The sequence below is a fragment of the Cetorhinus maximus genome, chromosome 20 (assembly GCF_964194155.1).
Source record: "Cetorhinus maximus chromosome 20, sCetMax3.hap1.1, whole genome shotgun sequence".
Classification (NCBI taxonomy): domain Eukaryota; kingdom Metazoa; phylum Chordata; class Chondrichthyes; order Lamniformes; family Cetorhinidae; genus Cetorhinus; species Cetorhinus maximus.
The window spans coordinates 23,840,992-23,856,695 of record NC_135898.1 but is presented as its reverse complement, the minus strand read 5'-3'; the positions used below and the strand labels follow the sequence as shown (position 1 = coordinate 23,856,695).

Below are 15,704 nucleotides of genomic sequence, written 5' to 3'. Positions count from 1 at the left end.
GCTGCTGAGAAATGATAGTAAGATCATCACTGTAATAAATCATTTAAAATCAATGTTTGCTTGCCTGGCATACCTGAAGTGCTCATCTCAGATAACGGTTCACAATTCTCAGGCACTGAGTTTCACAAATTTGCACAGGACTGACACAATGTCAAGTCCCAAATATCCAAAATCCCCCAGAATGGTGGTACACTTGCTGAAGAAGGCAAAGGCAGACGGAGGAGACCCCTACCTGGCTCTGCTGGGTTTCAGGAATATTCCATTAGAGGGCATTGGATCATCTCCAGCACAGCTCCTGATGGGGAGAAAGCTAAGTACTGAGCTTCCAACTGCACCCCAACTGTTATTTCCACAGCCAGTGAGCTACAGCATGTAGAGCCTGCTCAAACTGAGGCAGCAGAAGCAGAAACAGTACTTTGGTCGAGGTGCCCGACCTCTGCCTGACCTGAACATGGGAGAGAGAGTGAGGATTCAGCATGAAGGGATCTGGAATCCTGCTGTTGCCACAGGAATCACAGGAGAACCAAGGTCTTACATAGCGCAGACTCCGAACGGACAACAGTACAGGAGAAACCGGAAATTCTTACGGAAAATAAATAAAACGCAACCCTGCTCTGAACCAGGGAGTGTAGCTGAAGATCAAAAACCAAGCTGCACCAGTGAAGCAACAGATAACCAGACAAAGCCTGAGGGTCCTGAAAACTATCGAAGGGGTGATAGTGACACAGAGCTGGAGAAGGCCCCTTGTCCTTCAAAATCACCTCTGTCAACATTTAGAACATCCAGTGAAAGAATTGTGAAAAAAGCCACAAGAATACAGAGATGAGTAAAAGGCAAAACAGACTGATTAAAACAGAGAAAGAAAGAATAGATAAGAGACTTTGTGTCCTTGAGTTGTATAAAAGTTTTTTTAAAAAGGGAAATGTCATGGTAATAACTGATTGTGATGGTGGACGTCAGTATTAGATACTATACAGTACTCTGTACTATATACAGGGTCACCTGACCTGGGGGTTGAAGGTCAGATAACACATGTTGGAGCCTGTCTTGATAGAGTTCAGACACTGCAGGTATGTGTTCATGTTAGGAAAATGTGTTATTGATAAAGTTAGCTCAGCTACAATGTCGACGGCCTGTGTGCATCATTAAAAAAAGAAACAATACATGCACCACATGCACAACTTCAAAGGAAAAACCCTACACTATGCGCACACCACCAGAAAACACTGCACCACATGCACATCACAAGAAAACCTCCACACTGCCTGCACTTCTCAGGAAAAGCAATGCACTACATGCACAACACAGAACAAACAACAATTTGTTGTGATTTTTCGAGAATAAAATACACCAGAAGGTGTGCTGGCTAACTCTGCGATTTAAAAATATTGGTCTTTGCTTACCCAGCGTGTGTCCAGGACTGAGCCTCGTTCCTGAATGGTCTTCGAGAGGTAGATGGAATGGTTGCTGCACTTTGGTTCTTATAATTCTGACAATGAAAAAGGAATTATTTAGCTTTTCAATTTTGCTCTTCCTATTAAGCTGCTGTTCCTATTCTTTATTTCTTTCTTCTTATTTTTCACTGCTTCTGTCACACGTTCTCTTGCACTTAAGCCAACAAGATACATGAGCAGATGTCTCCCTACTCATCATCAATCCTGTTCTATTAGCAACAGAAAGGACTGCTGCTGTGTAGCAGCTGGAATACTTCACTTCCATGTAGACTGTAACCAGCACTGGCACTCAACTGAGACAAGTTAATAACGATGGTATTGGCCATTGGAACCAATTACTAATCTCACCAGACTCAACGTTTTTTGCCCATTTCAGGAACGGGGTTTGAAGGCTGCCACCTGATTTCATTTTCATTGGGAATCTTTGACTCTTGCTGTCTGAATACACAGGGCCTGAAACACATTAATCTACCAAACTGAAATGTTTGATCATGTAGGGACTGATAACAAGATAGAGCAAAAATCCTGGCAGTGAGCAGTTGAAATGCTCCTCCCACAACCTGACAGCCATTGTGCATGAAGCTGTTCCTTTTGCTGAGCTGACTAAATCTACACTTGTTTATCGGAGGAATATCATAGAACAGCCTATTTGAGGCCTTCAGAATCTTGAGGGATCTAAACAGAGTAGTTGCAGAGAAATTGTCCCCATTCATGGAAAGGTGGAAAACCAGAGGTCATTGATTTCAGGTGATTACAAAAGGAGGTGACATAAGGAGAAACGTCTTTACTCAATGACCTCAAATGCCTGAGAGGGGAGTGGAGGCAGGTTCCATCGTGGCTTTCAGAAGAGAATTGGATAAATACCTGAAGAGAAAAAACGTGCACGAATATAGGGAAAGGATGGGGAGTGGGACTAGCTAAATCACTCTTGCAGAAAGCCAGCATGGACATGACAGGCCAAATGGCCTCCTTCTATGCTATAATTATTCTATAATTTGGGAATTTAGACTTTAGATGTCTCACGCCTATTAAACTTTTAAAGCACAACTATATATATACAGGTCTGATGTCATTGTTTTCCAGGTTGTCTCCATTCCTGACAGACTCTTGCCGGGGTATGGATTCCATGGGCAGTGGCAGTATCTTGTGTAAGTCTCAGCAGTGAGAATTAGCAGCCAATTCACAACCAAGCCCAACTCAGTCCAGACACATTTTTCAGCAGGGTGCCATTGGATTGTGATCAGGTTTTGCAGTGTAGAGGCAGCTTTATTCTGTCTCTAACTGACCTGGGAGTATTTGGTGGGAAAGTGTGGAGAGAGCTTTACCTCAGTGTCTAATCCCTGCTGTGTCTGACCTGGGTGTGTTTGACAGCCTCAAGTGGAAAGTGTTCCATTCCTCAGCTCCGACCACCTTCATCTTTCTAAGCACGAATTTCACAGACAGAAAAATAGATTTTCCCTCGGATGTAGCAACCTACAACTCTTACCTGTTAATGGAGCTGACACTAGGCACTGTGTCATTATTGCAGACTCCCTCTGCAAGCAGCCGGTCACGGATCTCCCATGCGAACATTGTAGGATTCTGTCGCTTGTATTCCGCGATCTTCTCCACCACTGTCGGTGTAGCAACCTTGGGCTTAGAGCCCCCAATGACTCCTGGCATAATGCTGCCTGTTTCGTAGTACCTGTGACACATTTCAGAGTCAAAGGGTAAAACAGCATATGGCTGGATCTCCCCCTCACAGCCTTCAGGTGCCCAGAATTGGGAACCTTAGTCACAGTGGAGCTGAACTGTTTTATATAGGTTTAGCAAAACTTCTCTAATTATAAAGTCCATCGAAAGCTCTGGTTTCAGTACGATACACCTTACAACCATGGCTTTGCCAGACAATTATACACAACTTAGTCATTCATGTTATGCAACCAGCTCCGCTTCTTTGAACCTGGCCCTATGCAATATCTGGGCAGCAGCACCCAAAAGACTTGAACTTCACAAGCACCACAAACAACAATCCCATGTACAAATGAGAATATCTTGAACTAACAGTGACAAATCTTACTGGTACATGGCTCTTGGTTTCACGCTTTAAACTGACAAAAGCTTCCAATAAATTAGCACCAATCAACTCATCTGCAATAATGTGCTATTTCTAACCACAAAAATGGGCTTTGATAACAGAAAAATTATACTTTGCATTGAGTGATAAATATTTTTTCATTTTAAATTGAAACTAATCATACTTACAAATGCTCAACATGGAGCCTATAATAGGAGAGAAACATACTGCAGATGCTGAAAATCTAAAATATAAACAGTCCATGTCCAAATGCAGCAAGACCTGGACAATATCCAGGCTTGGGCTGACAAGTGACAAGTAACATTCACACCACACAAGTGCCAGGCAATGACCATCTCCAACAAGAGAGAATCTAACCATCGCCTCTTGGCGTTCAATGCATTACCACCACTGAATCCCCCACTACCAACATCCTGGGGTTACCATTGACCAGAAACTGAACTGTACTAGCCACTGTGGCTACAAGAGCAGGCAGACAAAGCAGCCCGTTTGATTGGCACCACATCCATAAACATTCACTCCCTCCACCACCGATGCACAGTGGCAGCAGTGTGTACCATCTACAAGATGCACTGCAGGAATTCACCAAGCCTCCTTCGACAACACCTTCCAAACCAGCGACCTCTACCATCTAGAAGGACAAGGGCAGCAGATACGTGAGAACACCACCACCTGGAAGTTCCCCTCCAAGTCACTCACTATCCTGACTTGGAAATATATCGCTGTTCCTTCACTGTCGCTGGGTCAAAATCCTGGAGCTCCCTCCCTAACAGCACTGTGGGTGTACTTAAACCACATGGACTGCAGCAGTTCAAGAAGGCAGCTCACCATCGCCTTCTCAAGGGCAATTAGGGATGGGCAATAAATGCTGGCCTAGCCAGCGAAGCCCATGTCCTGTGAGTGAATTTTAAAAATGCTGGAAATACTCAGCAGGCACTCCTCCAGTCACTTCACACCTAAGTGTCAATTATTCATGAAACAGTGACTCTAGGCAGCAAATTTGACGATGGAATCAGCACAACCAAGCCCATTGTCAACACTCATCAATCCAGTAATCCTGGCCATCGGGTTTAGTAGGCTACTGGCTAGCTTTCTGGAAGGGAAACTCTGGCTGGCTTTTATCCTTCCCTACCCCAAGAGTAGTGGGGCCAGTTGTAGCATTCCTACTGCTAACCCCACTTGAGATCAGACTGGCTTGGCACAGACTGGGATTCACACCCAATATGCTTCTTTACTGTTGAATATGGTGTTATATCCAGGTTTTGGTGGCCAATACTTTGGGACTTGTCCTTCTCCATCATTCATCAACTAAAGAATATTAATTTCACTGGAGGTTAATTTCTAGAGGAATGCTGACTCTTACCTGCCCAGGATTTTACTGACACACCCATGGCTGACCCTGAGCTGTCGGGAAATGTCACAGGGCCGCACTCCCTGATGTGCGAGATCCACAATCCGCTGCCTTACCACATCAGGTAGCGGCCTTCCATTCACAAACATGCCTCCCAGTTGATTTATTCCACCGTGTCCTGAAAGAAAAGAGCACAGTCCATTTAGACCTGATTTAGTTGGCTGCCTGAAGTTATTTTTCACAATCTTTGCGGGTACAGTATTTTTCCTTTGTTAAATTACATGATGTGAAGCATTACCATGATTATTTTCTACATTACATGAAAATTGTTGATCTTGTTTTCCTTTCACCTTTCAGACCCAGCCCTGAACAAATCTTCCTTTAGTACAGCATATCCATTACTCTCCCATTTGCTTCCCCACCTTTGCAGTTTGCCGACTGCTAAACGTTTCTCTGGCCTGAAAGGGGAACATCGGAAGTAGAAGCAGGAGTAGGCCATTTGGCCCCTTGAGCCTGCTCTGACATTCACTAAGCTCATGGCTGATCTGACTGTAACCTCAACCCCCCCTTCCTGTCAACCCCTCAATAACCCTCGACCCCCTTGTCAATCAAAAATCTGTCAAACTCAACATTGAATATAATCAATGACCCAGCCTCCTCTGCTCTGTGGGACAGTGAATTCCAAAGATTAACAACACTAAGATATTCCTCCTCATCTTTGTCTTAAACGGGCGACACCTTATTTTGAAATTGTGCCCCCTAGTTCTAGATTTCCCCACAAGGATAAACATCCTCTGCACAACTACACTGTTGAGCCTGCTCAGAATTTTTTATGTTTCAATAAGATCACCTGTCATTCTTCTAAACAGCCAAGTGAATTTGCCATTGAGGGGTTGCAATGGAGATTCACCAGACTAATCCCTGGGATTGTTTTATGAGGAGAGATTGAGGAAGCTGGGCCGGTAATCACTAAAGTTTCGAAAAATGAGAGGTGATCTCATTGAAACTTACAAAATTCTTACAGGCGTGACAGAGTAGATGTGGATAGGATGTTTTCACTGGCTGTTGAGTCTAGAACCAGGGAACACAATCTCAGAATAAGGGGCAGGCCATTTAAGACTGTGATGAGGAGGAATTTCTTCACTCAGAGGGTGGTGTATTTTTGGAATTCTCTATCTCAGAGGGCTGTGGAAGCTCATCCATTGAGCATGTTTGAAACAGAAATCTATAGATTTCTGGAGACTAATGGTATCAAGGGATTATGGAGATAGCAGATAGTAGATGATCCACCATGATCTGTTTGAATGGCAGAGCAGGCTCGATGGGCTGAATGGCCTACTCCTGCTCCTATTTCCTAAGTTCCTAATGAGTATCGGCCCAGCCTGCTCAAACTTTCCTCATAAGACAATCCTTCATCCCAAGAATCAACCGCTAATGAAACTTCTCTGAAATGTCCCCAATATGAGTACATATTAACTAAGATGACCAAAACTGTATGCTGTACTCCGGAGGGGGCTGGGTGCAGTGGAATTTTACAGCCCTGTCGTGGTGGGGGCAGGGCTGTAAAATGAGATGAGTTGCCCTAAAGTCCATTGACTTTGGTGGGACCGTAAAATCCCTCCCCCACCACCCCGGTGTAAAATTCCGCCACAGGTGTGATCTCACCGATGCCCTGTACAGTTTTAGCAAGGCTTCCCCAACTTATACTGCATCCCCTTTGCAATAAAGGCCAACATTCCATTTGCCTTCCTAATCACTTGCTGTACAAGGTGCAATCGTTCCAGATTTGCACAAAGTGTGGTAGCCAGAGGGAAAAAGGACATTTTAACCCAGCAGCAACAATGATGGGTTTTTGCACTGTATCAAGGCTCCTTAGGCAGTACCTTCCAAACCCACGACTGCTACCATCCAGAAGGACAAGGGCAGCAGACACTTGGGAACACCACCAGCTGGAAGTTCCCCTCCAAGCCACCCACCATCCTGACTTCGCTGCTCTTCTATCGCTGTTCCTTCAGTGTCGCTGGGTCAAAATCCTGGAACTCCCTCCCTAACAGCACTGTGGGTGTACCCACACCACAGGGACTGTAGCAGTTCAGGAAGGCAGCTCACCACCACCTTCTCAAGGGGCAATTAGGGATGATCAATTAATGCTGGCCCAGCCAGCGACGCCCACATCCTTTAAATGAATTTTTTTAAATGGTCCCATTCCCGACACGTCCCGCTTCATTAATAATGCATTCCTGGAAACATGCCGGATCGGGATCACTGGTGGGGCAGCCTCTGATTCGCCTGTCCCAACGTCACCTCAGGCCTTCAGTAACCTGTGCTCCATATTTAAAGGGCCCCCCTGCACAGAGCTAGCACCCTTTAAGGAACCAGAAGCTTCTGCAAAATCATGGCTACCAAAGGGAGGAGACAAGCTGCTCCCAAATTTATCAACGGCTCCCTTGGGTGCCTGCTGGGAGCAGTGCAGGCCCGCCGTGAAGTACTCTACCTCCATATGGGTGAAGACAAGCAAGCAAGGTGACAAATCCAGCGTGGGAGGTGGTGGCAGTGGTGGTCAGTGCCAATGCTCTGCAAAAGAGGACAGCCACCCAATGCTAAAAGAGGATGAATGATCTCCTCCCTTCCACCAGGGTAAGTCACTCTTCTCATCACTTTCAACTCACACACTCCCAAACCCATCACACGTCCATAGGGATCTCATTCACTGCCAGTTCAAGGGACATCGCCATTCACTCTCTCACATGTACCTTCATCTGCCCTGCAGCTCGTGACTCATCCCATCCATGGCACCACTCACCACCCACACATGCCAGGCACCCTTCTCATCTGGCCTGGCAGGTGCCCTGCTTACCCTCTCTCCGCCTGTCTTCATGCCTTCATGTCTCCCTTGATGTCCCACGGGTGATGCTTGCGAGCGCTGCACAAGGTGGTGTGCACATGCCTCTGAGCTCCCTTTGAAGTTCAGGTCGCCAGGCACACACCTCTTAAAGGCAGTCATGAAACACCCCGCTCTGAAACACCCCACTCTGAATCACCCCGCTCTGAAACACCCCGCTCTGAAGCACCCCGCTCTGAAACACCCCGCTCTGAATCACCCCGCTCTGAAACACCCCGCTCTGAATCACCCCGCTCTGAAACACCCCGCTCTGAATCACCCCGCTCTGAAACACCCCGCTCTGAAACACCCCGCTCTGAAGCACCCCGCTCTGAATCACCCCGCTCTGAAGCACCCCGCTCTGAATCACCCAGCTCTGAAGCACCCCGCTCTGAAGCACCCCGCTCTGAAGCACCCCGCTCTGGAGCACCCCGCTCTGAAACACCCCGCTCTGAATCACCCCGCTCTGAAGCACCCCGCTCTGAAGCACCCCGCTCTGAAACACCCCGCTCTGAAATCACGCTGACGTGGGCAGTAAATTTAAGGTGGGAGGATGATTCCAGCGAGCAGGGATTATAATTAGATGCAAATGTATTAAAATGATATTCCTGACGTGCGGCAGTGGGAAATCTGACCCACCATTGATGGGTGGAGCGAGCAATCTCAAATTGGTTTTGCGTTGGCAATTTTTTGCCTTTTTGCCATATTGTCCCCCTATACCCCCAACAGGGTCGGAAATTTCTGGCCTAACGTTTCGCGATTCATGTACAAGGACGCCCACATCCCTCTGTACTGCAACATTCTGCAGTTGATCCCCGTTTAAATAATATTCTACCTTTCTATTCTTCCCAGATTTACTCCCTCTGCCAAATTTTTTCCTGTTCACTTAACCTTATCTATATCCCTTTTTTGGCTTCCTCTTGGAACCTTGATCACCCTGCATAAAGGAGTTCCATTCATTAGCACAACAAGCAAGTGTCCGTCTCAACTGACTGAGAAGATTTTGAGGAGCTGGCTAGGCCTATGATTTGATCTTCTAGTGGCAGATCCAGTCTTTAACAGCTCCAACCACTGAGCTGCCTAGCCTCTGATTTTGGCTTCAGCAACTACAAGCCAGACTAGGTTGGAGAGCCTAGCTATTCAAACCCTCCTTCACGTCTTTGCCACTGAACATCAGGCATCGGCTGTTTTGAGAACAAAAGTAGAGAGAAGGAAGTTGCAACTTTAGGCAGCCACCTTGCCCACACAGTATGACGATGGACAGACCATTACCAACACATTTGTGTTATCGTCACTGTGATTTGCAGTCTGAATATGTCAGTAACAAAGACACTTATGCAATTTCCTCATAAAATTAGCTATTTGCTCAGTCCAATGCCTGTTACAGGAGTAAACTGGTGTTACGCTGACCACTTTACTGAGGAGCTGAAAGCATTAGAATCTGAGAGGTGGGGCAGGAAAATGACAATAAAGCATGGACACACACCAGAAAAATAGGTGTAATCATAAGGTTGCTGATGTGGAAAGTGTAGCTTTGGAACAAAGCTGTAGCTTTTATTGAACAAAGCTATAGATTTGGAAAATTAATGATGAGGTCACAAGGTAAATTGGTTGTCCAGTGTAGAGCTGAACATTAAACGATCGGAGATTAGTTTCGAAAGGAAAGCAATGTGAAATGAAAGCATCACAATATGCTGAAGGTGATATAATTATGGATGCACTCTTAGCCTGATCAAACCTCACTCATCCCACTTTTTATTAGTTTACCTAAACAGATTTAATCACCTCTGTGCAATTCTGAGACTCTTCTCACCCTTCTAATTTTTATCCACTCCTGAAAAGTTGCTGAACTACTTGCTGAGGGGGCGGGGGGTTGGTTCCACAATGCTGGAAGTTTTGAAGGGCCTTGTGTAAGTGGTCAATGTTAGTTAGCGAATGTGGCCAGTGGGCGTTGGTGTATCCTTGGATCGTAGTGAACAATCTTCAATATTCGGTCTTCACATTACCTCTATCTAGCCAATCTCCATCTAGCCAACCCTGTTGTAAATTGTTCGTGTGTAGGCATCAGGTGAAGTTGGGATTAGGTTCAACTGTGATACTCCCTCCTTGAAAAGCTTGCCATTACTGACAGCATAGGCTCATGTGGTCAGAATGACCACTTGGATAAGATACTGGAAAGGCCTATGGGACTGCAGCCTACCAATAGTCAGTGGCTAGTGGAGGAGAGGAGGAAACTGGCAAATAATCATCAATCCCCATCAATTACTAAAAACACCAAAGATTAGGAAAATATAGTGGCAGGCAGGGAGCTGTAGTTTTTAATCTGGGGACGAAGTTTACGGGGAGGGACATATTGCTCGCTTTCCCCGGTAGAGAAGTTGGTCTCAGCTCTTTGACTTTGAAAAGGGCAGCCCTGCAGCAATAATACACTGGTGGCACTTTAACAGGATGAGAGTCGGACTTTTGCCCTTCAAGGGAAGGAAGTCCCGCTCTTGACAGCTGCCGGCCAATCTGATTGGTCAGGGGGAGAGGCACGAATTGGGGGCACCATGTTGGGGAGCTGCCCCAATGGGCACAGGAGACTCCACAGGAGGCACCCCCTTCATTCCTACCTTTCGTCCGAGTTGCAAAAGTAGTGGGCTGACTTCCTTTGAGCTCCTTCCACCTTCCCCAGCTACATGTATTATTGTGGTGGAGGTGGAACGAGGTGGTCCTTAAGTGGTCAATAATTAGCCAGTTGAGGGCCTCAATAGGGCCAAAGGGCAGGTGGGCTGGCTGACTCTGCACCTGCCCACTGTAATATGAGGCACAGCTCAGGAGTAGGCAGGAAGGTGGTGGGCTAACCACCCATTTTAATTTACATGCCCCCCACCGCCCCCAACCTGCAAATACGCCATAAAATTCACCCCCAATCACATTGTTGGGCAATGATTTGTGATGTCGATAGATTATTGCTAAGTAGCTCAGTCCCAAGCATCCATTATTCTCTGCTTAAGCTCCACATCCTGATTCCATATTTCAGCATTGTACATAATAATATCTTTCACTTAATATTTTATTAAAAATATCAATGGTTTACCCTTCTGATCTCTAAAAGCTATGTGCACTAGAACTCAGCAAACGTGGGCAGTCGGTAGGGCTAATTTTCCAGTGTGCACCCTGTGCACAAGTTCCCCATTAGCAGCACACAGTTAAAAATTAACTCTTTTCTACATAGTTTCCGTGAATCAAAATGAATTAATCATTCTCAGCAAATCCTAAAGTCTATATAAGTGTTTAAAGAGTTACAGAGCATTTTATTGAGGCTACAAATCTCCAGTGTGGATGGAAACCGAGTTTTTCCTAATAGGTACTTTCATGCAATTCCATACATACCCTGATAGCTATTATTCACATCCAACAACAGCTTGCATTTTTGTAGCTCTTTTGATGTAGCTAAACATCCCAAGGCACTTCACAGGAGCATTATCAAACAAAACTTGGCACCGAGCTTTATACAGAGATATTAGGACAGATGACCAAAAGCTTTGGTTAAAGATGTAGGTTTTAAGTAACATCTTAAAGGACGGTAAAGAGAGACAGCGAGGTTTACGGGAGGAAATCCAGAGCTTAGGGCCTCAAGGCCCTAGGCAACTGAACGCACAGCCATCAATAGTGAAGTAATTAAAAATGAGGGATGCTCAAGAGGAGCGAAAAGATCTCAGAGCATCCTAGGGTTGGAGGAGATTACAGGGAAAGGGAGGGGCGAGGCCATGGAGGAATTTGAAAACATGGGTGAGAATTTTAATTTGACGTATTGCTCAACTGGGAGCCAGTGTAGGCCAGCGAGCACAGGGGGTGATGGGTGGCCAGGACTTGGAGTTAGGGTATATAGGATGTCACTTGTGACTTTGATAAGAGTTGTTTCAGTACTGTGACAGGGGAAGAAACCTGATTGGGGGGATTCAAACATGGAGGTCCGGGAAAGACGGGCATAGATTTGGGAGGCATCAACATTGAAAGGCTTTGGAGAAAGAGAAATTGGAAATGGGACAGCAGTTTGCAAGGATGGAAGGATCACAGTTTTGAGGAGAGGGATGCTGGCAGTTGATTTGAAGGAGAGAGAGACAGTTCTAAAGAGAGAGGAATGTTCCATTGTCAGCTAATACAGGAGTCAACATTGGTCAGCAGTTTAGTGGAAATAGGATCGAGGAAAGCAGAATGTGGTTCTCAGCATCAGCATTCACAACATTATCTGTATAGACCAAGTGCTGTTCAGAGTTACTGTCGTAATGTAAAATTGCGTCACTCTAACACTAATTGGTAACCTCATGTGGAAAATAGAAAAATATCTCAGATAGTGAGGAGCATTCTCCTGAGATTGGAGCTGAGGCACAATTTTGGATAATAGTAGAGGGAGCTTTACTCTCTCTAACCCATGATGTACCTGCTGTGGGAATGCTTGATGGTGAGACTGGGCACCTGAAATCAAAGTGTTCCCTTGCATTAATACTGCTCACCATGTGGAATATAAATAAAAGGTAGTTTTTTGAAAATCTAGTTGTAAAGTATTTGTTTTCTCGTTTCAGTGTGCAGGCGTTCTGAATTGTGTTGTATGTTCAATAGGTCTCATGCAGAGGTTCTGATCTTGTATGGTTGAATATTAAGTGCTTATTGATAACATATAACTATGTGCATATATACAGGGTATAGCCCAGGATATGAGCTAACTCCCTGCTTGCTTCTATTTGGTCTCTATGCAGTCCACAACTGACCCTCATCTCAGACCACGTGTCTCTATACATCACACTGTGGGTGGTACTGTTTCCCCAGGCCTACATTAACCCTTGCTATGCCAGATACTCTTATACTACATCTCCCCCCTCAAATCTTTACCCAATGTATTTACATTGCAATCATGCTGCCCCTTCACCACCGCGCCCCCCACCCCGTCAAGTCTCTGACTTTATAAATTCAGACAGTCTGGAGGCTTGGCAACGCTTCCAGGTCTCATTCTGTCACATTCAGAGGAGCGATCGGCTCTGTTGATTTGGACAACATTTGTTGATTTGGAGTTTGGGTTGTAGCCTGTTTCCGGCACTTGGTGCCTACTTTTGATACACTGTTTCCGCTCTTTGGAGTTGAACTTCTCTTTGTCAACTCCCCACCTGCTCTGCACAGGGACCGCTGGCTTGTCCCTTTCTTACCGGAGAGAGCGTTCACTCTGTTCATTCGTGGTACAGACCCAGTTTTTCTTTTTCCATGTGATCCACTGTGATCTTTGTGGGAGTTGAAGGTGTCTCTCCCTGTTGTTTGGATGCTCCTCATCAGTGGGCTCACCTTGCAGTTTGGCTTTTATCATGACACTGTGTTCCCCTGTGTGTCTCTGTGCCTCATTGAGGTGTGGTTGTTAGCTCCCTGCTCCAGCATTATCCTGCAGCTTTGCACTTTGGCCGGAGGTTGCAGTGCCTGCGCTGTGGTGTTTACAGGTAGATTACAGCAACTATTAGAGCCTGGGGCTGGGGCCCATTTTTCTGCTGCTGGTCCTTTTCCTGTGCATCTTCCACTCAAGGTGCAGTGGTGATTATCTGAAGATTTGGCTGGTCTTACCAAGGATGAGATTCTGCTGCCTGCAAAGAAATTGGAAAACCAGCTCTGCGAAGAGTGGAGACAATTCAGAGCTGAAGTCCCAGCTGAGAGTCTCTTGACTAGTGGGTCTCTCGGGAACTTGCACTTCCATGTAGTTGATGACAGAGTTGTCTTGACTTCTTCTGCCATTTTAAGAATGTCAAGGGCAACACAGGCATCTCCACTCAAGAGAGAAAGGATGACGTACATGACTTTGAATATCTGCTTGTCACCATGCCTTAGCAGTTCTAGGATCATGCCTATGAGCGGAAGTTGGATTTCTCCAGGCCCGTAGAGTGGCGTGTTCATCGTTCATAGCCAGAGGTCTCTCAGCCACGGTTCCTTATCCAAGAGGGCAGTGACATCGGCTCCCGTGTCCAATTGTAAGTTGCTGAGGTGACCATTTACTGAGATGTCCGCGCTCCAAAAAGAGAACTCAGGATCCTTGACTGCAACAAGAAACACAGCTGGGTCTCTTCCTGGTGCAGTATCTCAATCTCATGATTGTCTTGAGGTCCTCTGCCCGCCTGGGTGTCTTAGCTTTGCATAGCTTTCTGAAGTGTCCCAGGCAGTCGCAATTGAAACACTGCACTGAGATTGCTGGACATTTCTCGCCTGTGAGATCGTTTGACTCCACAGCGCTGACATAGTCTCCCACCCTCTTGTGGTCTATCTGGGTATTGACGTCATTCGCCTGGAGTCTCTCTGCCCCTCTGTTATTTCACTCACTGAACAGTTGGGGCTGTCCTGTACCATGGCTCACTTTCGCCCTGTAAAATAGATAGGTGCTGTTGGCGCATTTCAGACTGTCTGACTGTTTGGATGGCCTTTTCTATAGTCAGATCTTCCTTGGCCTGTAGTATGTCAGAAAGGGCATCGTCAGCCATTCTAACAACAATTCTGTCCCTCATGAATTCTGACTTAAGATCACTGTCATGACAGCTTTAAGCCAATCTGTATAATTTGTTTATAAAAGAGTCAACTGATTCTCCAGGCTGTTTATGCTCAATACCAATATTATTGGATGTTATTTACTGACTTTATTGCTTCAGGCATTTTTGACTCGCATCTCATTTGGTTTATCCATGTGTGTTGTACCACTGAACAGAAAAGTGAGAAGGGGAAAGGACACTTTATTGTCAGCCTACACGAGGAGCTCTCCTTCTTCTGTTTAAGAAGAGGGCATAAGCAAAAGGCCTTGACCAGCATGGGCACTGAACCCAGCCTGTGCAAAACTGTACCAATAAACCCAGAGAATCCTCACACAATCCCAGTGCCCCAGCGAATCTTCCCAATTGCACAAAATGTTCTGTAACCTTCGGAATACAAAATAAAAGATTTGAGGGTCATCTGGAATCTCTGAAAGTCATTTGGCAGAAATAGTAATTCAACATCCACACACCTCACACTACATTATCCTGAAAGCTGCTTTCCCCATATTTTCTCTCTAACCCCCTCCCTAAGTGATTTCCTTCAGGATGTATATCTGCATTAAAAAAAATCTCAATCCCTTTTTCAGTCAAGCCCCACCCTCTCACACCAGAAAAGAAATGCTTGAGCAGTGTTGGAGCAAACTCCTTAGGCAGTTGACTTTTTCTCCACAAATCTTCATATATATTCATACATTGTCAAAACTACAAGCACTGTACATAGCTGAAGAATAGGGAATGATGGATGACTGGGGGAGGAGGGAAAAAAAGACACGGATATGACACCGAGCCTTTCCTGTAGCATTTGAAAGGGGTAGGAAACTGTTGGCTGACTTGCAAGCATTTCTAAAATGTAATTGTCAGCCAAAATGAAGTGATCAGTTCATTAGTGGTATTACTTACAAGAAAAACTTTCACGGCAAGCCACTTTCTCTGGACTTGGTAGGTTTTAAGTGACTGAAGTCACCGATCTGAAAGGCTGTTGATATAGTAAGTGCACTCATGAATATCTTGAGTGTTTAAAGTGTCACACGTCATTGTACCAAAAAATTACTCTCATAACATTATGTGCTTCACTGCAGAGAAAAAAAACCCAACGAGGAGATCTGGTCACTGGCTTCCGTGGGTCTGGAGACCGGTCACATGGAGCTCCAGATGCGGTACTCCGCCTGCTTCTGGTTATAGGTCAAATTCCTGCTTATGTTGCAGCTTGCTAATGGTTCCTGGCCAAACATGAAGTAGTGATTGGCTCCCACAGTTCTGATTCACTTTGTTGGTACCCAAACAAGTTATTTTTAGTTGAGAAATTGAGGTAAAGGATTGACACCCATCGGACTGGGCACCAGCAAGGTTGGAAGAAACAGGAGGAAGGAGGAGTGAAGATGGTGGTGTAGTGGTACTTTCA

At 45.6% G+C, this 15,704-nt stretch overlaps 1 protein-coding gene across 1 annotated transcript in view; it reads right to left on the bottom strand.

The window, feature by feature from the left end:
- The window catches only part of LOC144694758 (paired box protein Pax-8-like), a 97,451-nt gene that overhangs the window by 67,685 nt on the left and 14,062 nt on the right, over window positions 1-15,704 (bottom strand). The window contains exons 3-5 of the mRNA XM_078565332.1: window positions 4,895-5,060; window positions 2,941-3,138; window positions 1,404-1,489 (exon numbers count right to left, since the gene is read on the bottom strand). Of these exons, the coding sequence (XP_078421458.1) occupies window positions 1,404-1,489; window positions 2,941-3,138; window positions 4,895-5,060 (450 nt within the window). The remainder of the gene's footprint in view (window positions 1-1,403; window positions 1,490-2,940; window positions 3,139-4,894; window positions 5,061-15,704) is intronic.